At 46.5% G+C, this 27,240-nt stretch overlaps 1 protein-coding gene across 2 annotated transcripts in view; it reads left to right on the forward strand.

The window, feature by feature from the left end:
* Window positions 1-1,971: 1,971 nt before the first annotated feature.
* Window positions 1,972-27,240, forward strand: part of COL5A1 (collagen type V alpha 1 chain) — a 160,448-nt gene continuing 135,179 nt past the window's right edge. For both annotated transcript variants that reach the window (XM_074891283.1, XM_074891284.1), the window contains exon 1: window positions 1,972-2,273. In XM_074891283.1, coding sequence (XP_074747384.1) covers window positions 2,174-2,273 — 100 coding nt within the window. In that variant the 5' untranslated portion in view covers window positions 1,972-2,173. The remainder of the gene's footprint in view (window positions 2,274-27,240) is intronic.

The raw sequence follows: 27,240 nt of genomic DNA on the forward strand, positions 1-27,240 counted from the left end.
TGTTTGCAGGGCTGCACAGGTGTTACTTGTACTGGAAGAACTTGCCTCCAGGCTCCTCCTGGATATGGAGCATCACTTCATTTGTCTCGCCAGCCTTTAGTCATCTGGTTACTCATGAAAGGCAAGAACTGGAAGGGGCTTTCATCTGAGAGATTTGCCCGGGAGTGCCACTGGCACCGTACCCACCCTCCACGTGGCTGCAGCCAGCACACGCACGCTGCGTGTCTCCTCCCAGCTCCCGACTCAGGGGCTTGCAGCCAACCTGCCTTTTGCCTCGCTGGTGAAAGGCTCTTTCAGCAGAGAATCTCTTCTTGCGTGTGGCTCATCCTCCAGCCTTTCCAGTTTCACGGGGAGGCTGGTAGGAGGGGGAAGGCATCTCAACAGGTTCAGTGGTAAAGGGAGAGAATTCCTACAGCTCTTCTCAACTGAACTACTAGATAACTTCTTTATTAGGCTGCAAGCTGAGTGCACTGAGAGCACCCCCTTTCCCTTTGCTTGATCTGGTGGGATTTGGCCTCCTGTGCTTGTAGGTTTTGATGTGTTAATTTGATATCAATTATCCATCCGAGTAACTCTCCAGCAGGTCAAAGACTTATGCTGAATGACTAGCTAAAGCTCAACAGAAGCCCCTGTTGTGCTGAGCTCTTCCATCAGACAGCCCAAAGTAGAGACAGGATGAGTGACCCCGAGCTCAAACGTTGCCCTCCTGGTATATGTTAAAGGCCAGTGACAGCCCAGGTTCTTGCAGTGTGGGATGATGGAGCCCACAAAGACTAGAGTCTGGGTAGGCACAGTGTGGCTGTTCAGGTGACAGCAGTGCTTTTTTTTTTCTTGTGGATGATGAAGGCCTTAAGGATGCTGCTCTGCAAGGACTGAGGAGGGCTGGGATGATGCTTTGGTGTGGCTCAGGGTATAAATCTATAGGTGAAAGGGCTGCTCTGTGAAAATCAGTACAGTCACAGGAGCTGGGGCTGTCACCTGGATGTGTGCTAGCAGTGATGTTCAGATCTTTAATGGCACTGACAAGTATTGATACCAGCAAGTGTCTTCAAAGAGTTTTAGTGAAGGGAGGGGGCTGTATTTGGTGGTTCTTCCTTCTCTGGTCTCCAGATAACCTGATCTTGGTTTTGAGGGGTCTACAGCATTGTGCCACGTAGTCCTACAGTGTGAGGGTTGTCCTCTCCTGGGACCCGAGGGAAGGGCACTGCTGGAGGTGGATCTGGCGTGGGGAACTCGCATCAGCTTTGATGTTTGTTTGTTTTTTCTCAGTGCTGTTCTAATACTGTTGCTATACAATGCCAAAACAAAGCCATTTAAAGTTGATGTTTACCAGTGTGATGTGCGGGGCAGAGAGCCTCAGGAGCAGAGAGGTGCTGGGGCTGGACCCCAGGACAAGCTGTACTGGGGGGGGGTCCCAGCAGCGTTTTCACCCCTCGCTGGCCTCCTTGCTTGCCTGCCAGAGGAGGGTTTTGCCACCCCACCGCCCAGCTAGCCTGGCAGGGGATGCCGCCTTCCCTTTCCACTCCTTCCTGCTTTTGCACTTTTACCCTTTGCATGCGCGTTTTGTAGCGGCGGCCTCACTTTTTTTTTTTGCCAAATCCTTGCATTTTTTCATGCTTCCACAAGCCCCGGGCCCTGTCTCCCTCGGGAGTCGGAAAGAGCAGGGGGCTGGGAAAGGGAGAGAAAACTCCGCCTGGTGCTAATTCCTGTAGGGAAAGGGGAGGAAAACCCGGTTTTGGGGGCCGGGGCAGCCCCGCAGCGTTCAAACTTGCCGCGGGGCCGGGCCGGGGGGGCGGTGGGGGGGCGGGCGGCGGGGCCGGGCCGGGGGGCCGCACCGCCCGGCCCTGATTTGCTGCGCGGCTCCGAGATTGACAAACTCTTGCCTTGGGTTTAAAAGAAGGAAAAAAAAGGGGGGTGGGGGGAGAGAAAGAAAAGTTTTTTCGCTGCAGGAGCAGGCAGGGGCCGGGAGTGAGCGCGGCGGAGCCCCCGACAGCCCTCCGCCCGCCCCATGGCTTTATAAAGCGGCTGCTCTCCGGGGGGGGCTGGCGGGGGGGGTCTGAGTGGCTTTTCTTCGCTTGTGTGCGTGTATATATATATATTTTTTTTTTTATTTCGCCCTTTCCCCCCCGCCCCCCCGAGTTGTCCCGAGTTGGTGCCCCGTTTTTTGTGGACCATGGATACGCACACGCGGTGGAAAAGGCGCACTTGGATACGGAGCTGGTCGGTACCCGCTGCCCTGGTGCTGCTGGGTGCCCTGTCCCTCGGCCGGGCAGGTAAGCGGCCCCCGAGCCCCCCCCCGCCCATCCCCGGAACCTCGGGGCGGCGAGTCCCGGCGGCCGCGGGAGGGAGGCGGGTGGCAGCGGCGTGCGGGGCCGGGGGGAGCCGTGCGGGGTGGGGAGGGCGAGGTGGCTTTTGTCAGGGGCAAAACATTTGTCCTTTCTTACTCGGTGCATTCCGGAAAAAGGAAAAAAAACCCAAAACAAAAACAAAAAAACAAACCACCCCAACCCACCCAACCTCCTTTAGCTGCCCGAGTTTCTGAATGCCATTTGTCAGGGGGCCCGTAAAAGGGGAAAAAACTTAAAACAATACTTTATTCGCCTTTCTTAGAGCAGAGCTGCCTGTTGCTGGGCTCGTTTTTCTGGAGCAAAAGTCAGGATGTGTGTTTCTGGAGGCTCTAGTTCTTTATATATCTGCATATATATATATGTGACTAGATATTTAGTCAGCTGGGAACCTCTCGCCTTGTAGTTCCTCCTCCTTGAGGAGAAGAAACTTTTTGTCCAGAAGTAATCTGCTCTCCCCTCCGCACATCAAAGCGGCAGATCTCGGTCCACAAAAGCTTTGCTGGGGACCCCAAGGCTTGCCTCAGCCCCCTCGCCAGCCCCAATTTGCAGGGGTTTCTCCCTAAAATTGTGGCTGTGGAGTGGAGCAAGAGGGAAGCTCTGTGAACTGCCAGATGTGCAACAGCACTAGACACGCAGCCAGAAAAACCCTGGAATGTCATTTTTTTTTTTACAGTCATGCAGGAGTGGGACTAAGCACTTTATTTCCCTAAGTGGAGGCTTTGGGTTTGTTTCGAGAGTTCTGCTCTCCAAATGTCTGCCTTCCCCGGGTGGGCTGTGAAATGCCAGAGGAGGGCAGATGGAGACTTGTGGGTTTGCTGGAAAAGTTTTCTGTGTGTTTTCAGAGTGTTTTCTGAGTTTGTAGTGGACACTTGGAGGCATCGGTGCTCTGAGGTCTTACGTTGTATTTCAAGGGGAAGACTGCGAAGCGGTTCGTTGGCAAGGCTGATTTTGAAATCTAAAAAGTTAAAGTAGATGGAGTTCTGCAGGGTAACTCGAGAAACTGAGAAGTGCCCCGAAGAGCAGAGCTGTCTGGGATTCAGTTTTCATGCTTGATTTTTATGTGCTCTGGGTATTTTTTCCTGGGAAGCCCAGGCAGTGGTGTTTGCAGGGTGGTTTGTGTGTTACCAGGACAAATGCGTGTGGGATTCTGTATATAGCGGCATGATTGCAAATTACTGCAATTTCGATGCTCTTAAAATGACCTTAAGGAAGAGAAGGTGGGCGTATGAGGAATGCTTTCATTAATGGTGTGCTTGCAAAGTCTGAGCAAGATGGAAAATAAGTTGCTAGTCAATGAATAAAATGCCTCTAGAACATCACTGCAGGAAAAGTTAACAGCGGTCGGAGCTACCATGAGTTTGTTGTGTGGCAAAAGTATCAGACTTAGAGCAGTTTCTGGACTAGAAGAATACTGGAATGATACTAGTGCATCTTGAGCTCCCTTTTTGCGCAGCCAGCTTGTCAGGCTGCTCTGTTACTTTGTATTAGTTGAAAACGGAATTATTCCCAGTCTCAACTCTTTCAAAGGAAAGATGACAAAGTGTTCCTTTTGACTTTTGTCTCTGCTAAAGTCTGAATGGTTCCGGAGCATCCTTGGGCATTTTGCCTGTTGGTATATATCCTTCAGACAGCCTCAGTGTAAGACCTTTAGCCTGTTTTCAAGTTACCTGGTGACTTTTCTAAAACTTCGGGGTGCAGCTGTGGGCTGCAGCTGCAGGAAGCAGAGGGCTGGCCGGAGCTAATGCTGTGGTGGGTGGCTGGAGAGATTTTGTAGGGCTAATGTGCAGCTCCAAGTAATGACTCTTGCAGTGAAAGGCTTTGAGTTTTCCTAATGAGCCTCCTAATAGGACATCAAATAATTTGGATGAGGGAGGAGTCAGATTGGGACAGCTGATGGCATTGACTAATGCTCTCTGTAGCTCTTTTTTTAAATCCTTCCAAGTTCTCTTTGGTTTTATTTCAGCTCAGTTTGTTTGTTTCAGTTTCATTTTAGTTTCTCTGTATGGAGAGAGGTGAATCTTCTCTGTAATCTTCAGAAGCAGATCCATCAGGTGGCTCCAAAGAAGGGGGAAGACACTTTGCAGAGGGTTTCTAGAAAAATAGAGAAATAGCAGTGTCAAAGGCGACACGAACTGAACTGCCTCTGAACACTGCCATTCCAGCTCAGATTTTCCCATATTTTAACAGATGATGTCACACAAAAATCTAACCCACAGACAAAGTTGGAATCTGCCTCCGCTTTTACAAATCCCTATAAAATTGAATCAGGTTTCTGGGTGAAGATTTTTGGAAGCAGCAGTTTCCTTTAGTGGCAAAGAAAAGCATAATAAGAATACATGGCATGCCCTTTAAAAGAAATAAAAATGCTGGAAATTATGAAGTATCCTGTTACCATCTGTTGCTTCTCTCCCTGGCTCTTCCCCAGTCATCTAGAATGAGCTAAAAAAAAAAATCTTTATCCAGCCAGTTAGAAGTGTTTTGTTTAATATTTTGCCAATCAAAAGTGTTGATATTGTTTTACAAGAAGACATATGACTTTATAAGTCTGGAATTGATGGCAGATCTGATTTCCAGTGTAAAACCTGGATTATGCTGTCAATGTATTGCCAGATTGGAACAGGACTTTGTAACTTAAAAGCACCCAGCTGTTGGACATGCCCCATCCAGGGGATGCAGTGGAGGCATTCAGCTGAGGTAATATATTATTCTTCTATGTAAGCTGGGGTCAAAATGAAAAAAATCTTTGCTGACCATTCCCTTCAAGGTGGTTTTTGAAGGCTGCTCCTGCGCTCGCCTCCCCGCAGTGCCGTAGCTGTGCTGGGTGCGGGAGCTGGTGTCAGCCTCGCGGTCAAGCAGCCAGTTCTGTCGGCTCCCACCAAAGCTAACGGGAACTTTAGCTCTTCAGGATGAAGCATTGCACTGTTGTCTGGGCAATAATGTGTTGGAGACTGGAGGAATCCCAATTTGTCTTTGGTCTTTAGGGGTAGCTCTAAGGCAAAACCTGCTGAGGAGTTGCTGATCTTTGGTGTACAAAGAGGGACAGCAGTGTGGACTTGGCTGCTGGCATTGCTAGCTTGGATCTCTAATACTGGATCCTCCTATATAAAACCTCTTTTTAAGAGCAAGAGTAATCCAATAAACAAAACTGTCTTGGTGTTACTCCTACTGCTTGCAGACAGTCTGCCCTAGAACAAGTAGGGAGGGACTGTAAAGGGGATGTGCATCCTTATTTTAAATGACTACTCTCCCTGCCCCTTACATTTTGTTGAAAGAGATGGACTTTTCAGGTTCATTCCTTTTTGAAGTGTAGAGCAAATCGAACTAGTAGTTTTCTGTCTTGGGATAACTTGCAGTCACACCGTAGTGTTGCAGGGGATGTACTAATCCATCAGAAGCCTTTGGGGTGTGACTCAGTAACGTGGCTCCTGCTCTGATCTCCCACCTCTGGTGCAGGTGTGGAGTGTGAGCCTTATTTAACTGGCCATACCCTACTTGTGGGTCCCAAGAGAAGTTAATTTGAGTGCTGTTTTCCTGTATGTCTGGTACCAGCAGCTGTGCTGTATGTGATGTTTGGTGTAACAGTTCTAATTTTGAAGTAGCTTGTCTCTTTCTCAGAGCTCCAATGTGGAAATCCTTGCCGCTGGCCCAGAGGCGCAGACCCTTAATGCCGTGTAGATGTCCTGTCACTCTTGGTAGCACATGCCCACTTGCTTTTCTTCTGACACTGAAGATGATATCTGGTCCTGATGCTGTCTGTCCATCTCTGCTTTGGTGACTTAGTTTCCCCTTCTGTCCTGCAGCCTGGTTTCAGGGTATAGGCTTAGAGTATGTGTTCTTACAACTGCTTTGAATTACAGATATTCTTTAAGATGAGACAAAGCATGGCAACAGATGCTGAGAAGCAGAAGGCACTGCTGTGGCATATGCCACTAATGCAGAGGCATTTGTGTGAAGTACCATTTATAGGAGCATTTTATGTAATCTTGAGTTTTGTTTGGACTTCAGAAATCTGTGGGAGTACTTTCCAGGAAAATGCTCTTCAGCCTGGGCTTTTTCCTTTCTGTAGAGGTAAAGCAATTTTTTAACTACTAATTTTTCTATTATTTGCTTACACCCTGATTCTTCAACCTGCTCTGTGGCCTCGCTCTCCTCATACTCTCTGGATGCTGGGGCTGGATTGTGGTGCTGCCCTTCCCAAAGCAGGTGGAGGATGGATGCCAATTACTCTGTGTAAACATGAAAGTCTACACTCAGAAAAACTGCATGGAGCAATACAGCTGTGAATGCTTCCACATGAGCAGATTGAGGATTAGGGGCTCTCTGGCCCAGCAAACCTACAAGGGCAGATGGAGGGAAGGGGGGACAGGCCAGCTGGCCCCTGGGGAGATAGTGTATGTGAAAAAAAAAAAGCGCTCAAATGAGGTATCACCATGGTGATTCATGGTTTTACTATTTATGTGTTTGCGTGGTTGCCTGCAGATATGTCTGGAGAATGGTGGGAGCTGGGAAGAGCGGGGAGCTGAGCCCCCGTGGTTGTTGGATGGCAGCAAGCGCTGCAGGTGCGGAGATGGGTCTAATACCTTGTTCAAGCAGATGACACTGGTGGGGGCTGCTTGGCCTCGAAGGACTTCCAAAGGGTTGAGTTAGGAGCTGCTCTGGCCTGCTGGGTGGCACTGGCATTAGTAAGGACCAGTCTGTGGTTCGGGGTGGAGGTGCCCAGCTCTGGGGTGATTTGGGAAGAGCAATGCTACTTGGAGCTCGTGCTCTGCTCTTGTGTGAAGTGACTTTGAAGTGCAGCAGCTCCTAAGACAGGGGAAATCCCTGCTGGGTTACAAGTATAAATTTGGCACTTCATCACGTATGTACGCACTCGCCCACGTATGCTCTTGCCTGCTTTGTTTAGCAGGAGTTTTATCCGCAGGATGCAGCTATCATTCTATAAAATGAATTATTGTGCAGAGAAAGGTGTAAAACATTACTTGAGTTCTGTTGAAAACATGATTATAACTCTTCAATACCTAGATTTTGGTAAATGGAAACTGCTGTTTAAAATGAGAGTGGAATTGTCTGGGAACTAAACCAGGAACGAACCACAAAACACACCTTTTCTCCACATGAAAAAAGTCTGAGGAAGACTTCTTCCACTCCCTGTTCTGTGCTTTTATCCAGTGTAGACTTATACTCATCACGCATTTAGGAAAGCCCTGAGTCTGCTGCAGGTCTGACACTGCTGCTGTTGAGGATATTTTGGGAGTGCTGAGGCCTTAAACAGTCATCTTCTGGAATTAGGTCAAATTTAAGATCCGCAGGATTTGTCCCACAGTAAAAGTCAGTGTCACCACAGAGGTATGTGCACACATGAGTTATTCTGGAGTTCAGTTTGATAATCACCACTGGTTTCCCTGCCCTATCTGCGTAGGTCCTTGACTTTTATCATCATTTTATTATGGAGTGTGATGATCTGTCTTGGATATGTGGCAAGTCTGATATAAGCAGTAGCATCTGGTACTGGCATTGTGCTGGGAGACCCTGTCCCCACAAAGGGTGTTCCCCCTTGGATCAGCTGATGTGGGGAGCCCCAAGGGAGGGCTGATGCAACCAGAGGCACTGTTCCTCCTGTTCTTCCTGCCAAGCTCTGGTTCTGCTGAGATGTAGATGCTTCTCAGTGATTGGTTATGTCCTTCTGGATCAGGACTGCTCAGTGCCTTTTTCAGCTTTTGGTATTTTTATTTGGATTTCTCTCTGGTTATGACCCCTTTGGAGTGCTGCTGTTGTACAGAGATGTCAGGAATAGCAATCTGAAGATGCTGGTAGGTTTTTATTCCTTGCTCAATGGCATGGTGGCTTTCTGGGAAGGTTTTAGAAGATTTTTTGGAAGGGAAAACCCTTCCAGGTGGACACTGTCTTCTGCTTTCTGGGGAAGGCAGAGCGCCCCACATCTGTATCAGGAAATGGTTTCATTGATGGAGTTTGGCTGTCCCCCTTTGGCTGAGCATCAGCAAAGCATAGCAGTGGCCTGAGCTTAGCAGCTTCCTTGTTTTGGCTGTGGGTGCAAATCTTTGACCAAGGCAAGCAGAATGCAATCTTCAGATCCTTAAGACTGTTCTGTCTCCTGGTGTTGCCTGTTCATTACTTACACCTTCAGCTGTTGTTAATGTAGGCAGCACATTCCCTCTCCTTTGTCCCCCTGGCTTGCTTGAGAGGGGCTCCTGGGACTGTCTTCTCTAGTTGCAGCCTGACCTTGCTGCTGCATATCAAAGATTTTGTTCTTACTTAGCTAGATTGGAGCTTGTGATAGGTACAGAGTTTGTGAGCTGTTAGTTTTTCTTCAAAATAAAATCTTTGTGTGAAACAAAGAAAACCCCAGTATGGGAAGAATGAGTGAAACCAGGAAAAAAAAGTTGAGACATGAAAGAATGGAAAAGTTTTGTTAAAATCTAATGTTATATGGAAAAAAACTTAGGTTGGCAACATGTTATAATTAGCCACTGGGTTACTGTTGGCAAGTTTCAAGGCTCTTGAAATGAAGCCTAGCACTGAGTGAACTGTCCAAATGATGCTGTGGTTTCTCTATGGATGTGTCTGGAAAATCTTTAGAACTAAAATAAATAAATGCAGGAGCTACACAAAAGGCATTTTTGAGGTTGGTTGCTCTGAGTCTGGGCTCTTTTTCTCTCCAGAAGCTGACAGGATTCTTAGCATCATCTGGAAGCTTTCACAATGTTGAGATGTCATTTTTTGAAACGACAAAAATGGTATTAATGTATTTACAATGCTGGAGTTTTCCTTCAAGATTGTGTAATAAACTGGAGAGAAAAAGGACAGTTTGGGGATTGAATGAGTGGAATGAGCTACATCAGTGCTTATTCCTAACCTCTGCTGCAGATTTTCTCCCAGCCCTTAGGCAAGTCCCCATGTTTCCCATGCCCTGGGGCCTGACCCTGTCTGCCTATATGGAACCTGGCATGGAGGTGTTGCTTTAACACAAATTTAATGCTGATATGCCAACAAGATGTGTGTTTCCAGGCACTGCAGTGTTCTGAGAGTCTCTTTTCAATTCCTGTGCCTCAGGTTATGTTAGTGGTTGTGGTCTAGGAGTTTTCTACTTTAAAAATACTTTTCCTTTCTGGGAGATGTTTTCCTGTCTAGCAACACTAGTGCCTCACTTTGCAAATCCAGAAGGTTATTTGGTTTTTATCTTCAGATTTGGACAGATTTCTTGCAGGTTATATGATGGGGTATAGTACAGAGCACCATGCTGTTATATTGACTTGGAAGCATTAGATCTATAAATGAAATCTCAAGCAGGCAGAGGATCTCTGAGCCACACACATGCTTCAGTTTACTGGGAAAAAAAACATTTAGAAGGTGGAGGGATGCAAATAAAGTGGGGTGCTGTATCCTGAAGCTGGGTATCCCTGCAGGGTTTTGCGCGCTAAGCCTGTGCTGTGGGCAGGAACAGGAGGCCAGGTAAGCTGATGTCAGTCTGCCCTTCAGCTGGCTTTGGGGTGGTGACATTCAGCTGTTCTGTTGATGCAAGAAAGTAATTCCAGTGTATTTTGCTGCTGAGTGCTCTGCCACAGGCTGTGGGCTAAGTGCATTCATCCCTGTGGGTTTGGTTTGATGTCTTGAAGTCTCCCGTGCCTGATGCTGTATTTGTTGTGGTGCTCAGCCCTGATGCTCTAGATTAACTGGAGAAAGAGTTGAAGGCCAAACCTTAGTCTTGCTGTTCTCAGGGACAGCTTTTCATTGGTCTGAACAGTGTCTGGATGTCACCCAAAGGCACTAGGTACCCTCTTTTCCTAATGAGGGATGGAGTGCATGTTTGGGGGACCTCTCATTCTCCTTGGGAAGCTGCAGCTTGCTGAACACCTAAATAATCTGCCTAGTTTAAATGCAGCTAAATCTGTCAGTTTGGGATGACCCTGTATGCCATCCCTGCCTGGATCAAGCTGTGCATCTGCAGCCAGGGAGATGCTAATGCTTTCAGAGTAGATAAAGTAATAAGTTTTTTCCTGGCTCAGCTTTTAAAGAAACAGTTTAAAGCTCTTTCCTTGCCTTTCTGCACTTCACTGCAAAGGACAGGGGAGTTTGCAGCTCTGCTGGAAATGCTGTAAGAAGTTGATGGGGGGAAACTCTGAGAGAAGAAAGGTCACTAAGGGGTCTGCTGGAGTCCCTGCTTGAAGGGACTGTCAGTCAGTTTTAGTGGCCAGATTTAGTTTCATTTGCATGTCAGCTGGAGTTTCTATTTCTTGAGTATGGATATACAGGAAAGAGTTGTGCTTTGGCTGAGCTCATGTATCCTCACGGAGAGCCTCGCTGGCCTCTTTTCCTCTGCTGTTCTTCCCTCCACCCCCCTTTTTTGTTTCCAAGACAATACTTAAGCAAGAATTCATTGCAGCTGAATTCCTGGAGATGACACTGCCAGTTTCCCAGGATTTCTTCTACTCCTGCAGCATTTTACACTGATTTTTTTTTTTTGGTGCAGCTCATTCAGCTGCACCCCTCAAATATGAATTAAGCAGTGGGTTTGTGTGGTCTTTGAGGGGGCTCATCCTAGATGTGCTGGAATGAGATACCTACTCTGTGTGTTCTCGTCTGCTGCAGGGTAGAGATTTGGTCTGAGGGCTGCAGTTCACCAGCTGAATAATGAATGCATTGTTTGTATGCCCTTATTTCCAGCTTGCACCATTAAAAGTGAATAGAAAGGTCAAGGAGATGAGTCACTGTGAATACAAGTGTCATTCGCTCAGAAGAAATGGAAAAAAAGGAGCTTCCAAGTGAGGTGTTTCAGATGGTGCCAAACAGCTCTGTTTCACCGTACTTTCAGGGAGTTATAAGAGTAAATCTCAGCTGAGATCTACTGAAGTGTTCAAGCACCTAAAAGTTAGCAAGGGGCTGGAACTGGGGTTTGGCAGTTGTAGCTGCCAGGGCCTCCAAAAGCAGCTGCTGATGTAGGTTGTGTAGAGAAAATCAGGGTGATTCTCTGGAAGCGTTGGGCTTGCTGCTGCTGTTCTGCAAAACAAACAGCTGGAGCTTGTAGGGTTAGTAAGCTCTTGTTCTCAGCTTCTTTATATATCCAATGGTACCCAGAAGAAAAGGCCTCCAAATCAATGTGGAGACTCCTAATACTCAGCCTGGCTGCTTTCCTCCAACGCTTAGAGCAAGGGTTAGTAGTGTTGTGAAGGTGCTGTCATGGGGACAGTATCTCCTGAAATGCTGGTGAGAAAACACAAGTCCCTTGAGCGATGGGTGTCAGCAGGGTCCTGGCTTGGCTCCTGCATCATCCTGGGGGAACCTGCAGCGTCAAAGCAGGGCGGTGGGATGGGTGTCTGCAGGGTACCTGGAGATAAGCAGGGGCCCGCCCCTGCCCTGGCCTTAGTAAATGCCCAGTTGTACATTAAGCTTTTTTAATTTCTGTCCCAAAAGCTTCATTCGACAAGCCCCGGGCAGCTGGTTAACCATGCTGGCAGAGCGCTGAAAATAAAAATGTGGCTCGTGGGTTGCACGTGTGGAAAGGGGAGCAGTGAGCTGTGGATGGGTTAATGCCAAGTGGGTGGGATAGAATGGGGACTTGGCCAGAATTTTCCTTTAATTGATACTGCTGGGGCAATTTCAATAAAACAGCAGTGGTGGCCAGGAGGCCAGAAAACAGAAGCCAGTTCAGAAGTTGTTAATGCTTTTTTTTAATGGGGTAGTTCCTTTAAGTCATAGGCTCCTGTACCTACGGGTTCTCTTTTCGCATGGCTGAAACACCCTCCTCTGGGGTTATCAGAATTTTGGCTAATTTCTTTTCACTGTCCTGGAAAGGAAACATCCACAGCCCATTTGAGATGGTGGTGTGCTGTGGCAGACACTCCTGCATATTGTCAAGCACTGCTTCGGTATTTTGGCAGAATATGAATCCTGAGAGACAGTACATAGAAATATTTGCATTTTTGATTTCTAGCCATTGGATTTTTCTGTTCTGAAGTCACTCCTCTGGTGTAAAACAGATATTCCTCCAAAAAATAACTAAAGCTTTAGAATCTTGATTTTCTACTGAAGGTGTATTTTGATGGGGGAGAATAAACCAAGCCAACTATTTTTCTTGCCCACCTAATGCAAGATCACTTCCATAAACAACTTTCAAATGAATTTGCCAGTATAGCTCTGATCCAAGGTTGCTGAAAATCACATGGAATTTGTGTTGAATATCAAATGACTGGGAACTGGGACTCATTTGCTAATGATGCAATAGTGTGATGCTGACTGCGGGCTGTAGCAAGGCAGGAGTTGATGGCTTGTAGCCCATGCATATGGGAGGACTGTGCCTGGATTGTGTGGTGAAAGCATTGGGTGTGTAACCCTTGTGTTGATATTGCATGGAAATTAAAGATTTCTGCAGATAGATGAGGTGGGTGGTAGGTGTGTTTGGCTGCTGACAGGCAGGACAGAGCTTCTGGTAGTGTGAGAGGTGTAGGACCAGCAAAGCTGCTCTGTGCTGGCTGGTGTGTGACTCCATGGGAGCCACCACGCAGGAAGAGCTGCTGCAGGGCAGGAGCCACGTTGGACGTGCCCCTCAGAGGGTTTCCCCTAGAAGATACAAATCTGTCCATCCCTCAGTACAGCATCTGTTCCCTGACCATGGGCTGCTCAGTGTCTCATCTTGGAAAGCTGTCGATTCCTTGAAGGATAAAGGATTGCTCGCCTGGAGCCCTGTGGCTGCAGATGCTTTTCTTGTTGAGGCTGATGTTTTTCTCTTGATCCCGTTGGATATTCTGCTTTTTGTAACAGGGAGGGCAGATCCCTAAGAATCCCCTCATCGTTTCTGTGCTCCAAAAGTGATGCGAGGGTGGGAGGAGGAAGCAGTTTTCATCCTGGTCACTGCCTTTGGCACATGCTGGTGAGTGCTCATATAGGAAAACTGCTAGGAATGTTCTCTCGCAAGGTCTTGCAGGGATCGGGAGAGGCATATTATCACGTCTTCTACACTTTGGGAGAAAGTCCCTCACTCCGCCTCTCTCTCAAATGTTTAAATTAAAACAATCTGTCTTTCTGCAACTGTTGGATGCTTTCCCTGCTGACCTCAGGAGCTGGGACTGGGAGGAGGAGCAAACAGCCCCCAGTGCTTATAATTGGCTCTGGCTTTTTTTTTTAAACTTTAGTCCTGATTCCCTGCAGGATGTAAACCAGAAAAACAATAAGGGCCATATCTGCTCTGGAAACATCAATTTTCCCAGTGCTCTGTAATTAAAGAGCTATATCAGGAAGCAGTGAAGCCTTTATGCACTGGAGGCTATTGTCTTACAAGACTATGGATAGAAGAGGCAGCAGGCATGCGTAACCCTTCTGCCAGAGCCAGCATGGAGGGTTAAGTCCTCTGTAGTGCCTCACCATCTCTTTCTTTTCCAGCCACATTCCCACAGCAGGGTCTGACTGAGATGCTCCCTGCGAGCAGAGTTAAGTGCTGGGCAGGATCAGCCCTTTACCCTTAAATGGGAAAGTGCAGCCGAGCAGCTTTGCAGCCCTTGGCAGGCAGCAGTGCCCAAGGATGCTGGATGTGGTGCTTTACCCAACCTCCGAACGCAGCCGTGGGCCCTGCTTAAGGGATTCCTGTGCACCGAGGGGAAAGTCATCCCTGTGCATGGGCCAGGATTTTTGGTCTGACCCTTTGGAGCTTACACACTGAGTTTTGTCTTGGCCCAGGGCCCTGTGCCTGGGCAGAGACAGGATTTTTTTTGCTTCTTGGCTGTGTGTCCAGCTCTTGCACCGCTGCGCTGTTGCAGGAGTCTGCCCACGCGGAGCTGTGGGTGGATGCAGGGTTGGGACCAGACTCCTGTTGACCTTGGGAATTTAGTCAGTGAAGTAGCATAGCATCATCAGGCCTAAATCACAAAACTACTCTTCATCTCTTTTCTACCACTGCTTTTGACTTGCTGCTTTCATTGCCCACAGGCCTGCATTTTTTTGGCAGTTTATGGAGCATTTTACAATACTAGTTGGGATTCAGCCTAGGAAAATGCTGTGTGATTTCTTGTGGCAATGGGGAATAGGTTTGGATAACACCAAGCTGATTAAGATTTTTTCCTATGAAATATGAACCAGAACCAAAAATGGAGCTTGTTTTGGGTGTGGAATTGTCTGTAAAGAACTTTGGGTTCCTTATTTGAAGGTACTTAAAAATTCACACCAAAGAACTCGGAGATGCCCTGAAACTTTTAGTCAGAACATCAGTTAAAGATGTTCTGCACATTTAGAGTAACTGAGTAACCCAGTGTGCTTCCCTCCCTGCAGCTCCCTTTTCCAAAGCCTTGGCCAGACAAGCCGGGGCCCTCCTTGCCCTGGGGACACTCATCCCAAATAACGAACAGCCATGCTGCTAAAATGAGCACGATTCCTGCGAGCTGGAAATAGCTGAGTCTGTGCTGCTTGAGCAGAGCTGGCCAATTTGTGACCTGGGACTAAGCTTTATATGGATGAAGCTGAAACATCTGTTTTTGAGGGAGTGAAACCTGCCACATCTTTGCTTTAGCTCATGTGGCCTCTAAGGAACCTGGGTGGGATTTGGGGCCCCATATACCTGCCCCTGTTGTGACCTGTGGGGTCAATCTGATTATTTTTCTGATGGTGGTGAAATGCCCAGCCCCAGAGTATATTATAGGAAATTTTAGTCAATAGAAAGGCTGAAAATAGATGTGGGAGATGAGGGGGAAGCTTCTATGAAACTGAGATGGACTCTAATGCTGAGGAACAAAAGCTGCACATGTGCCCCAAGAAATGTATTTGGGGGGGAACAAATCTGTTCCAACACTTTTCTTTCCATTTTAGTGAGCAGTGAATGTCAGCAGAGGGGATGTTAATGCAGGCAGGTATGTCATGCCTGTGTAATGTCAGTTGACACAGGATTAAATAAGGCATGTGGAAAATTCTTCTGGGAAGTAAAGTCTAGTGAGAAATAATCATCAGAGGACTTGGGAGGTGAAATAACCTGCTCTAGACAAGCCACAGTCCTCATCTGTGCCCCTGGCAAATCTACCAAGTGAGGGATCAGCAGTTTGGAAGAATGTGGCACACTTGGCATAGGTGAGACTTGTGGGTCTGAGAGCATCCTGCAGTGCTGAGAGCTCTGTTACCGTGCTCAGAAGCATCTTGTCATGTATAAACCTTCTCAGAGTGAGCGGAGGAAAGGATGGATGTGGGGCAGGAGCTGCTCAAAGGCGAGATGTCAGTGCCTCTTGGAGAGGAGGCAGTTGCCACTGGAGGAACTAATGCTCCACCAGGGTTTGGGTGTGAAAAGCAGAAACCCTTTTCCTTTGTACGGAGGGCTGCAGTAGGATTCTTTCGGATGTTTGCAGAAACAGGAGTTGAGCCCAATGGCAGGAGTGCAGGGCTGGGACAAGGAGGACTTGATGTGTGCACTGCAGCTCCAGCCTTAGCGGAGCCTTTTCATACAGGCCGGTTGGTCCTGGTTAAACTGTTTCATGCCGCCAACCTCAGCAATGCTTAAACTGGGTTTATGGCTGCTTTGAACTGACACAGTGGTAAACTTGACCTGTAATGTCCTGGGTTTTATATGAAATAATTTTATTCTATTTATTATCCATGCATGTAGTGATGGACTTGCAACTGGAACTTCTCTGCATGCATGTCCTGATAGTTTTTGACAGGAATGAGCAGAAGGAGCCAGGATGGCACTGGGAAAGGGCAGAGCCCTTTCCATGCTCTCATGGGTTTGAGCCTTGCATGCAGCTGATGTTATATTTTCTAGGATGTCTGTCTTAATGTCAAAGGGAATGTCTCTTCCCTTCTACTTGTCCTGGAAAAGATATCTCAGTGTGTTGATGAAAGGAAGAGGAACATAGTGTAAGTGACCTCTTTGCACTTTTGTAAGGACAAAATTTGCTTTCCTGCAGCTATGAAAAGCCTGTCTTCCCTTTGAGTAATAAATGAGGGCACATAAAATGTGCACAGATTACTTTTAAGTTATTGTGTATACCCTACTACAAAGTGCTCCATATATTGCTTATTTTAGTGATGGAGAGAATATCAAGCATGCTCCATGTATAAATTGGTCTTCTCAAAATATACTGATAACTCTTCTTGGCATTTGCCTTGTCTCCAGTTTCCCAAATATTTTCTTACCTCATTTGGCTGCTTCCACTACTCAACATGCCTTTTTCTCATCTGTATGATGAGTGGTGCTGGCCTGCTGTAGTTGTCTGCATGGATTGATGCCTTGATGTGTCATTTACCTTCTCTATATGTAAAAATACCAAACATTACTTACACACGTTCACGAGTGGATGCACAAATGATTGGAAGTGTCAGCATGCACTTTTCCAGATGGTGGAAGCATGTTCCTTACTTCATTTATTTCAAATGTCAAACTCAATGAAATTAATTACTACCAGACTTGAACTGAAGTGATGGAGTGATTCTTGTCTCCGTTTCACCAGTGCGGGGTGAAGCTGCACAATCCATAGCAGGAACAGCCTCCAGGACTTGAAATGCAATTACTGAGCTGTGACTCCAGACAATGTAAAGATCTGGATTTGCAGCAGGATGACCAGTCTTTATGTGGTTTCATGGGGAAGGCTGTGTTTGGTCTTGGTAGGGAGGGATGTCTCCTGGGGAAGGAATGGCTTGGTGAGTGAAAGACTAACTTTGTGTTGGATTTCTTCTCTGCTGTGCATGGCACAAATGCAGCAGCTTGCCTGGGAAGTGCCTTGCTGTTGTCCTCCTTGTGATTGCAGTGCTGGTATCCTGGTGCTTGCTCTGGCATCTCTCATTGCACTCCAGTGAGCTCTATATCTACCTGTATCTTTTGCCCTTCTACTTTCTCTGCAAGAGGATGCTACTGGCTTTTTTAAATTATTTGCAGTCTTGATAAGTTCTCAGGGTCTCTGGGGATAGGAATTGTAGAAGTTGGGCAGGGGTTGTAGAGAGTTGGTTAGATGTTGGCAAAACTCTGGGGGTGAAAGCTGGATTTGGGTGCCCAAGGTAGGGTGATGAAGGACTGAATTTCAGCTTAGCAGCTCTGAGCTCTTGGCACTCTTGGAAACAGGGGTGGTTGAGTCTGAAGACAGTGCTGTTGAGATTGAAGGAGCGACAGCAAACGTAGCTTTTGGTGACTGCTGTTTGATCCTGGGGTCTCTTTGCATCGTGGCTGTCCTGCTTCTGGGAACTGTGCAGAGCTCCAGGGAGTTCCTTGGTATTTCATGCAGCCCCTGGGTCAGAGGCAGAGCTGAAAGGCTTCATAGAAACAGTAGCTGTGCATGTATTTTAAAATGTTTGGTTTCCACCCTGCGTTTTGCCTCGTATAAAAAGAGAGCGTGTTCTTGTAAGGGCTTTTCTAGGTAATTCCTCTAGTAATCCTTTGCATTTCTCAAACACCCTTGTTCCTCTTTCCAGAAGATGCCTTGCAGCAGTTATTTAAGCAGATGGCCAGTTTGCCACTTACCTTAGGCAAATAGCTGTTATCAGAGAATTTCTAACTATGATTAATTTAGGATTCCCCCATTTTTAACCTCATGGTTCCCATGCCTCTCAGGCTGTTATCTGGGCCTGATACTCTTCCTCAGTGGCCACTTTTTCCAGTGTGTCTCCCAACACTTTTGAGAGCCCAGCCTTGCCTACCATACCCAGAAAAACAAACAGCCCCGTCTCCTTTTGCCCTCTATTGTTTCTCTCCTTTGTGTGAAGTACAGTAATGCCTCTGAGCTACCCCAGGGCTCCTGCGTTCCCATGCTTCCCCATCCCTCTCACAAAGGACCTCTTTTCTCCCTGCCTTCTGGGTATTGGGGCTCTGCAAATATGTGCCAGCGACCCTTTGCTCTGTATGAAAATAGTCTCTGCCTTTTTCTAGCTGTCATTTATTTTTGCTCCTTTAATTAGACTTGATCCTGCTTGTATTTTTTTTTTTCCTTTGGCCCCTCTTTTTACTGCAGGGAGCAAGATTTTGAAAAGTTTTTTTCAGCTCCCTTTCTACCTGTACATACCCAGCTGTGTTGGCTCACACAAGTCTTCTCTCTTTGGATTAAGTTGGAAGGAACTTTAATTGCAAGACTCCAAACTTTCCCAAATATTTCCTACTTGTGTGTTGTAAGGCTCCCCGGGGATGGGACTGCACACTTGTAGCTCAGATTATCTTTCCATCTGCTTTTGCCTAAAGCTGGCAGCTATTTGTGTGACTCCCTCAAATACTCGCCTCCGTGGGTATTTTAATACTGTTGTCATTATTGAATTTGAAATTTTCTTAGTGGCATCTTCATTCATTGTGCCTGGCTGATTTTCAAGGATCATATCCAAACAAAGGACCTGATAACTTCTCGTGCACTGACTGTCATGTGCTGAGACTGTGGTTTCCCTACATGTAGGAGAAGGATATTTTCCTGCAATGAATTGCCCACTTCTGTTAGGATTTCGTCGGAGTGATGCTGATTTACACCACGTGAGGATCTGCTCTGTGGTATCCTGGTTATGTACAGTTAAGCTGTTTTCCCACCTCATCAATATCTCATTAATCAAAAAATCCCTCTTCTGCTGCAGATCAAAGCCCTGGTCTTCACACAGACTTATCTGGGAAAACATTTCCAGCTTTGTTTTCAGCGACCACCCTGGAGTGCAGGCTGGGGCAGCATCCCTCAGCCACCTGACTACCTTTATGGTGCCCAGCTGTACTGCTACTCATCCTGTCAGCCAGCTTCTTTAGAACATCTCTGCAGATCCAGCTTCATCCCCTGCCAAAGTTACTGCCTCTTCCTCCCTCTGCCTCCAGCTCTTCAGCCGGTTGTGCTGCTGCCTTGAGTGGGTACCACGATGCACGGGTAGGGTGCGATGTAGACTGGCAATATTTCCAGACGTATCTTTGGACAGTGAGCTGTCCTTCCAGAGCATCCTTGTACATCCCTTCGCATTGCAAAGGGCTCTTTCATTCTGTTGCCTTTGCCTGGGTGATGCTTTTATTTGTTTCAGAGTGCGAAGTTGTGCTTGGAAGAGGAGCTCAGTGTTGTATGTTGTTTAACCATGACACTTTCTAAAGTTAAAATCAATACTTTGAGATGGTGTACAATTTTTCTAGGAGAAAAAAAACCCAGAAGGTGTTTGCCACAGACAGTGTTCTGCTGCTGTGCAGATCAAGGGCCTGAAAAAGGGGTCTCTTTCCCCCTGCCCTTTAAATCAGGAAAGTGAGGAGGAACAAGGGAGATGAGAGCAGCTTAGCTGTGGGGTGGAAGTACTGGTTCTGTTTGTAGCTGTGCTGGAGTGGGACAAACTCGCCTGGGGACAGAGGATGGAGTTGGGAAGGGCGGGTGAGTGGGGCAATGGTGAGATGTGGTTTCCAGTGTGCTTTGCTCTGAAAAGCAGGTGTGTTTCTTGCCAAATCTTCCTTTAAGAAATGGAAAGAAGCAAACGTAAAACTTCCCCACCCAGGTCTGCATGCATGTGGGAATTGCTCGGGTGGTTGGGGCTGCCCAGCTGGGCTGTGCATGGATGGAGGTGGCCAACAGCTGCTTTTTGTAGACAGTGTGTGCAAGCAGATTCCTGCTCGGTGAGCTGGTCTGTTCCAAACAGCCTGGGATCTTGTTAAAAACTGTTAAAGGGCAGTAGGGCAAGCTAGTAGCCATCCTCATAGGATGACTGACACATTACAGGGGTCTGCTGAATGGCTCGGGAGCTGAGGCAGGTTCTCCTGCATGTGCTTGCAGGGAAGGTTACGATGCGTTTGGGACTGAATAGCAGTGACAGAAGAAAAATTCCAGTTTAAGGCTTATAAAGCACATGCTTAATTAACATTTAATGTTTAACATAGGTCATTAAGAGGAAGTTTATTGGTTGGTCAAGTCACTATGGTCTAATTTTCAGAGCTGCAGATGAACTGTCTCTTCATCTCTCACTGACTCCTGTGACCTTGCTGAAGGCCACTTGTATTATCCTGCTTATGATAAAGGAAGAAAATAAATTTAGCAAGAAATGTAGTGAGCCTTTAAAACAAATAAAGGGGATAATGTCAAGGTAAATGTCTTATGCTACAGAGAGAACAGTTTAAAAAGTGGTTAATATGTCAGGGTATTGATTTCTATGCTGCTTTTTACTGATCTGTATTTTACCTGCTCCATTTTTGCAGCCTTTGGAAGGGTGAGAATGATGTGAGCTCTGCTCGTACTGTAGTTAAGAGACATGGGTAGAGCACACATCAATACCGATCTACACTTAGTGTAGCTATGCTGGATCGATCATTTGAAGCCAAATGGCTTTTGGGGGCTGCACAGTTTAGTGCAGGAGCTGAGTCTCTCACTCTTGGAGCTTGGGGTGTTGACTTTGCTGCTGGAGGTGCCTGAGGTTGCTGTTAGATCTAGCTTGGGTGTCTCTTATGTGCTGTGATTATGTTGCTCAACATCATGTAAATGAATGCTTGTTGTGCTGTGTTCTCTTATACAAATTTATTTTTTGATTACCCATCTCTTAGGGACAGATTCTGCCAGCCTTAACACCTTACCTTATTAAGAAAATTGCCACTGAACATACTGGGATTGTTTGAAAGCAAAGTAATACACGATTTCTCAGTGGGAATAGGGCCTGGAAGAGTTATGTGAGGAGCATATGGCTGTGCTAAGCTTCTGCAAAACACCTCAGCTCTGCTAAGCAGTTTTATTTACAAAGCTGGAGTTTAGTTGTTTCCCCTTAGAGAATTCAGTTGTCTGATGGAAAACTGGTTCTTCAGTGTTAGCAAAAAATCAAAGCAAAACCAAAAAAGCCCAGCTTTTATTGGCCAGTATATCAAGGTGTTGCTCTTTTGCACTTCACTGGCTTTAAATGCGGGGTGTCTGTAGCTGTCTGTGCCCTGGAAACTCACAACAACTTGAAGTATTTGTTCCTTGATAAAATTCTGAGTTTCTTTCCAAATCTGGCACCACTTTAGGTTGGGGGACATCAGGAGAGTGGCCCTGCAGTGAAATTAATCTTTCAGCATCTCTTTTAATCTGTTTTCTGGTTTAGTCTGAAATGTGAGGAAGAGTCTGTATTTGGGATTAAAATTGCATTTCACTACTGCTGGCAGTGAGACTCAATTTTCTTTCTTTGATCTTTTCCTAAAGCAGCACCAAGACTTCTTCATATTTGCTGTTGTATCTGACCCCTGTTAGAGCTCTGAAATAGCTCAGATCTGGATGCATCATCACTCTTTACACCTGGAGTCCCTATGTCTGTCTTTTATTGTTTATACTGCTAATTCCTCAAAATCCATGCTCTTGGGTTTAAGGCACTACATGAACTATGACTTGAACAAGTTCATGGACAACCTGGGAGAGGGAAACCTGCATTGAAGGGGGACAATATCTTGTTGAGCTTCCCTCTCCTGCCCACTGACCATGACTGAAAAGGCAGAGAAAATAAAACATGGTGGGAATTGCAGCTGAGTGTGCAAAGGGTGGGCTAACTTGCTCTGTGGAAGTGTGAAAGAAAGACGTTAATCCCACTGGCTCCCTTTGCCAAGAGCGTGCACGTGCCACCCTTTATATCACCCTGTTTGTTTGGTGCTTTATTCATCTTCCCTGCCTGGGAAGGAGACTTTGCCCAGCTGCTTGTCAGGAGCAGGCAATGGTGGTCTGAAGGTCTCAGCATCCTGCTGCTGCCAGGCTCTGGCTGGCTTTGCCTGCAGCAGTGCTCACCCCACAGCAGTGCCAAGCACCTCATCTGTCTGCCAAGCTCCTTTTTCAATGTCATTTAAGTCAGTTGCTTGCAGTTAAGAAGCCAGAAGTATAACTTCCTGAAAGCACTTGGAGTATATATGTATTGGGATACAAAAAGCATCATTATAGCAGTCTGCAAATATTACAGGGCTGACTGATCAAAGTTGTGATTGAGCTCTTGAAACCTCCAAGTATGGTTAAGAGGTCATGCCACTGAACCAGTTCCAGGCAAGTGAAAATAAGCTCGAGACTGGAATTGACCTCTCCCAGATGCAAGGTTTTTTGGTTACAGCCTGAGCAAAGATGTCCTGGAGATAGAGCTACTGAAATACAAAGCCCTTTTCTTACCTACAGAAAGAAATGCAGCACTGGTCACCGTGCTGGCTGAATATTGCGTAAGGAGATCTTTAGTTGCTTCTATGCATTAGCTGGAAAGGAATCAGTAGAGGAAAATACATTTTTCATACGTTTTTATTGGTGCTTTGGGACTGGTCCATGGGAAGGTTACCTGATATTTATTATCTACCTTTTTACTCTGAGGGAGCACTAATTGCTTTCTTACTTGAGTTAAATGGGTTCACAGCGATTCAAGTTCTCCCTGCGAATGCAAATACAGAGGGTCACCTTTCCATCAGGCTCCCCAGGAACATCTTGTACAGAGACTTGTGTTTGACCAAGCAACTAGTGATGAGGCACCAGTTCTCAGTGCCGCCTCTGTATGGTGAAGGTAGCAGCTTCCCAAAGACAGCATTTGCTGGCTTTTTCCTCTCCATGTCTGTCCTGGGGTGGAAAGATCAATAGGAGGGGTGAGAAATTTTTCTTACTGTTCTAGCTTAGCTTTATGGCCCTGGATATCTTCATTTCTGTTCACTCAGCCATGCTCTGATGGATTGTCTTGCCTTCAGTAACTTGAATCCCAGCTCAAAAGGCCTCAGGAGCACAATAAAACTGAGAAGAGAAGGAAGAAGATATTCAGCAAGTGATTATGTACTTCAGCCATCCATTGCTAGATGTCAGCTGGTGGCATGATGTGGCAGTGGGGGGGGTGAGATGGACAAACCTCTGAGCTACATGTGCAAAACGAGGGTCGTGCCCAGGAGCAAGCATGGTCACTGGTCCCTGCCTGTGAGCAAGGCTGTGATGGGAATATTGTGTCTTTTCTTAGAAAATTTGGCAGAGTTGGAAGGGATTTAGGAACCAGCAGCTGAAACAGTGATGGGGCTTGGAGGTTGGACTTGCAGGGACTCATCAAAACAAGTCAGGAGGGGAAGGTCCTTTCCAGGGGCTCAGGAGCATGAAGGGATTTATGTGCTGAACTTGACTATTTGCTCAGATTGGTGAATTTGAGAGCTGAATGCCTGAGCCAGGCCACAGGGAAAAGTGGCCATGTAGAGAAGTTGTAAAGGATGCAGTGTGGGGACCTCTTCCAGCTGTGCTTTGTGCAGTAGCTGAAGGTTTCCTGGCAGGAGATGGGCTGCAGACCAGCAGATCTGTTGCTCTTACAGCTTGTGCTTGGCTGTCATTGGCTCTCCTGCCTTTGCTGTGCTCCCTGTAGAAGCATGGTCCCTGCAGGCACCTGAGATGCTGGAGTTGGTGTCACCAGTTTGGTTCCTTTCCAGCAGTGGAAAGAGGCCATTTTAATAACTGGATTGATGAGAGGAGCTTGTATGTGCAGGGAGCCCTGGGGATCTCCATCGGTGTGATCTGGAAGCGTGCACAGAGGTGGCTCTGAACAAATCTCTTGGTGGTTTCTTACAGCCAGCCAGGAGTGGTTTTTCTTCCACTTCATGAGTATACTTGAAACCTCACCTTAAAACTGGGTTGTGCACGTTTTTATTCTCAGTAAAGACCACCATAAGTACCTTGGCATGCATTTATCTTGATCTCTGTGCTAAGTGGGTTACTTTTAGCCACATTAGCTTTGTATGCTACAGGAGGACTTCAGAATTGAGTCCCACTTTGCTGGGTAGCCTGCACACATTCAGGAAAAGGCTGGTCCCAAAAGCCAGTGTGTAAAGCAGAGGGGCATAAAAGTGACTAGTCTGGTGTCATAGCATAGTGCTGGCATTGGAGCTGAGAACACCAGGCATGAGCAGGCAGTTCTGCCAGGAGACCTCTTACCCTTTGCCCATCAGTTTTCCATTTCCCCAGCACACAGTCAGCCAGAGGCAGAAGCTGTCCCTCCTCCATCCCCTCGTGTCTGCAGGGATATAGTCTTTTTTCTGACAGTCCCCCCTCCTGACTTCCCTAAGTGAGGAGGGCAGGGACAGCTCTGGTGCTGCCCATCACTCAGGTACCACTTCTCCTTGTCAGTGCTGTTGGGAAAACTCAGTGATTTTTTTTTTTTGTAACTGTCATTGGACTGTAATTAGATGGTTGATGCCAAAGTAATAATAATAAAAGGCTCTTTATTTAAAACAAACCCATGTGAATAATTATGTAAATATTTGTCTGGGCCAGTGTTAGTTTGAGTGCTGGGAAAGCTTTTTGGATGGGTATCTTGGATATTTCTTGTTAGCTTTTATAGTAGTATATTTCAATTCAGATGCTATCTTTGGGTTGAGTTCTCCTTCATGTATAATAGAAGACCTGGAATGACATCTCGGCTATTAAATGCAGCAGACTTCCAAGAACAGTCAATGTACAAATCACACTGTAACCAGTTTAACAGAAAATATCTGAAGGGGGGGAAAATGATCATGCAGCTGTGACCCAAATTTTCTAAAATCAGTTCCTTGTCCCTGTGTGACTGGGTCACTGCTGCAAAACACCATAGTGGCAGCTGTGGGTTTTGAGCAGAGGAGGCCATGATCTTATAGGAATATTTGTACATAATGAGCAAAAATCCATCATTGCCTTTAAATCAGCTCTGGAAACAGAAGTGAGAGATGGTTTCTGATGGTGGCTTTGCCTCTGGGAGGGTTTGTCTCCTCCCATCACAGGTAGGATGGTGCAGGGAGGAGGGGGCTGGTGCTGGGTAATTAGCTCCTATTTGGCTCCTGATAGCAATTTGTAATGGAGATACTGCTCTGAGTGTGGGAGGGGGTTAATGGGTTGGCTTTCTCCCCTAATGATCTAGGGTCAGAGATCACAAAGGTCAGTCAAGGCTGAACAGGAGTTTCTTGATATTACCCTAATGCCACTTGATGTGCTCAGTTAATGGTCATAAACCCCCTTCCACCACTTGGTGCTGCCTGGGCCAGGGGACTCTGGGTGGGTGGGGAGGAACCCTGTGCTTTTAATGCAAAACCTCAGGATGTGCCATTTCTTAATTTGGGCAGTAGTGAAATGCACCATGTACTCATGTTTTATTTATAATGGGGCTGGGAATTGGAAAGGAATGGGAGCTGGAGTGTTGTATTTGGATGGGCTGCCTCTTCTGCATGTCTGGACATCAACAGATTATATATTATTCTAGTTGGTCCATTTAAAAAACCCCTCAGTTGGCCTGAAGTAAAATCATGTTCATTCCTTGGTGATGTTAACAAATCCACTTAAACACCTAATTGGGAATCTGCTGAATAAATATGGATTAGAACTGAGAAAATCATCAGGAACTAGTAACTGAAGTGGTGAATTTCTCCATGCTTGTAGACTTCCCCTTGAGGGCATCACAGCTTGTTGGTTGGTTTGTGGTGTTTGAGAACTGATGAAACTCATGGCTGTGGGTGGTTAATTTGGGCCTGCATCTTCCTCCTGCTTTTGTCTTGAAAGCAGCACCTGTGTTGTGCAGATGTGGGCTATATAAACTCACAAAGGAACTAATGTTCCTGAGAAAATTTTGGAAAACAAGCTTCAGAAACACATTTCATGAAGTCGAGCAGATACTAATTTGAAATGCCTTCTGGCTACAGTTTTGATGAGGAAAATCAGATATATCTATGAAATAAATGCTAAGAGTTCATTGATTTAAACATCAGAGAAAGAATTGGTTTTATGTTTTTTTCCCTGTGTCAAAATATTCAAGTGTACAGTAGTGCTGGAAGTAATTCAGTGTTGGGCTTTGTTAAAATCATCCAATGAAATATTTAAAAATAAAAATTACTTATGCTTGGTCTCATTAACTTTATGGGCAGCTGAAAACCCCACAGTGTATGAGAATGAATCTTTAGCTCCTAAATGACTCTATTCTGGAAGCATCCCAGCTGGGCTACCTGTATGGGTGTGGGGTAGTGCCCTGCAGTAAACCCCTCTGGTTTTGTTCCTCTAAGTGGCTGATGTGATGTGCCAACCGTTTGATGTTGATTGCCAGCCTGACTGTAGCTGTAATGTTTACCATGGTGGAAATGATTGTAATTATGCAGGTGCTTGTGTTAATGTGCTTAATTAAGCTCATGGTTGGGCAATTCACTTGCAGCACCACAACAGACATTAAAGGGCTGGGCATGAGTATTGGGAAGGCTGTGGGGAGGAGATTATTCCAGAATGGCTAATGTTTGCCCAAAGCTTGTTCATTTTGGTGGCTTTTTCCAGGCTGTGTTGGTCTAGATGGTAGAAGATGCTGCCTGTTCCTCTGTACCTCTCATCCCCTGTGTCCTTGCACCACAGCAGCTCCACCCACGGCTGCTGCACAACCTGCTCTGATGGTACCTCATCAGCATCTCCTGTTTTCCCTGAGTACTGCTGGAAGATGCTGGGAGGGAACATAATCCTTTGCACTTGTGAGAGTGGTCCTGTTTCCCTTGGCACAGGCTTTCGTTTAGAAAGTGGCCCTGTGAGCTTTTTTAAACCCTGAAGCGTCAAGAAGAGGTGTGGTGTTGGTCATCCCATAATGCTTATGTGCATCCTGATGCACTTCACTGTGCTTCCAGCCACTAGTGTGGGAGGAGGAGGAGGGGGAAAAAGCCCTGACCACGGCTTGTTCTGTTCCCAGACTGCCCTGACGTGCATGTAGGCTGCTGGGTGCTTGTAAACATCCAGTGTAGGTGGGTTGGGGCTTCCTGGGTGTAGGGCATGATTGTGTGTCTGCATATGATGGCTCCAGCCTGCCTGATGCAATTCCCATCCCATGTCTGTGAGTGTTCAGTGACACCCTTGGGATGCAGTGAGATGGTCACCCACTTAAATAACGCAGAGGGCTGCACAGTATTGCTTTTGCAGGAAAACTACAGTTCAGCTGTTTGAATTTTGGTTTTCTTTCTGGAAGGTTTTTGCTTGGGAGGCTTTGAGAGATGTCATGCAGAGGGAGGCCACTGCCTTGATCTGTGTCTCCCTGGTTCCAT

This window comes from Strix uralensis, chromosome 21, assembly GCF_047716275.1.
Source record: "Strix uralensis isolate ZFMK-TIS-50842 chromosome 21, bStrUra1, whole genome shotgun sequence".
Classification (NCBI taxonomy): domain Eukaryota; kingdom Metazoa; phylum Chordata; class Aves; order Strigiformes; family Strigidae; genus Strix; species Strix uralensis.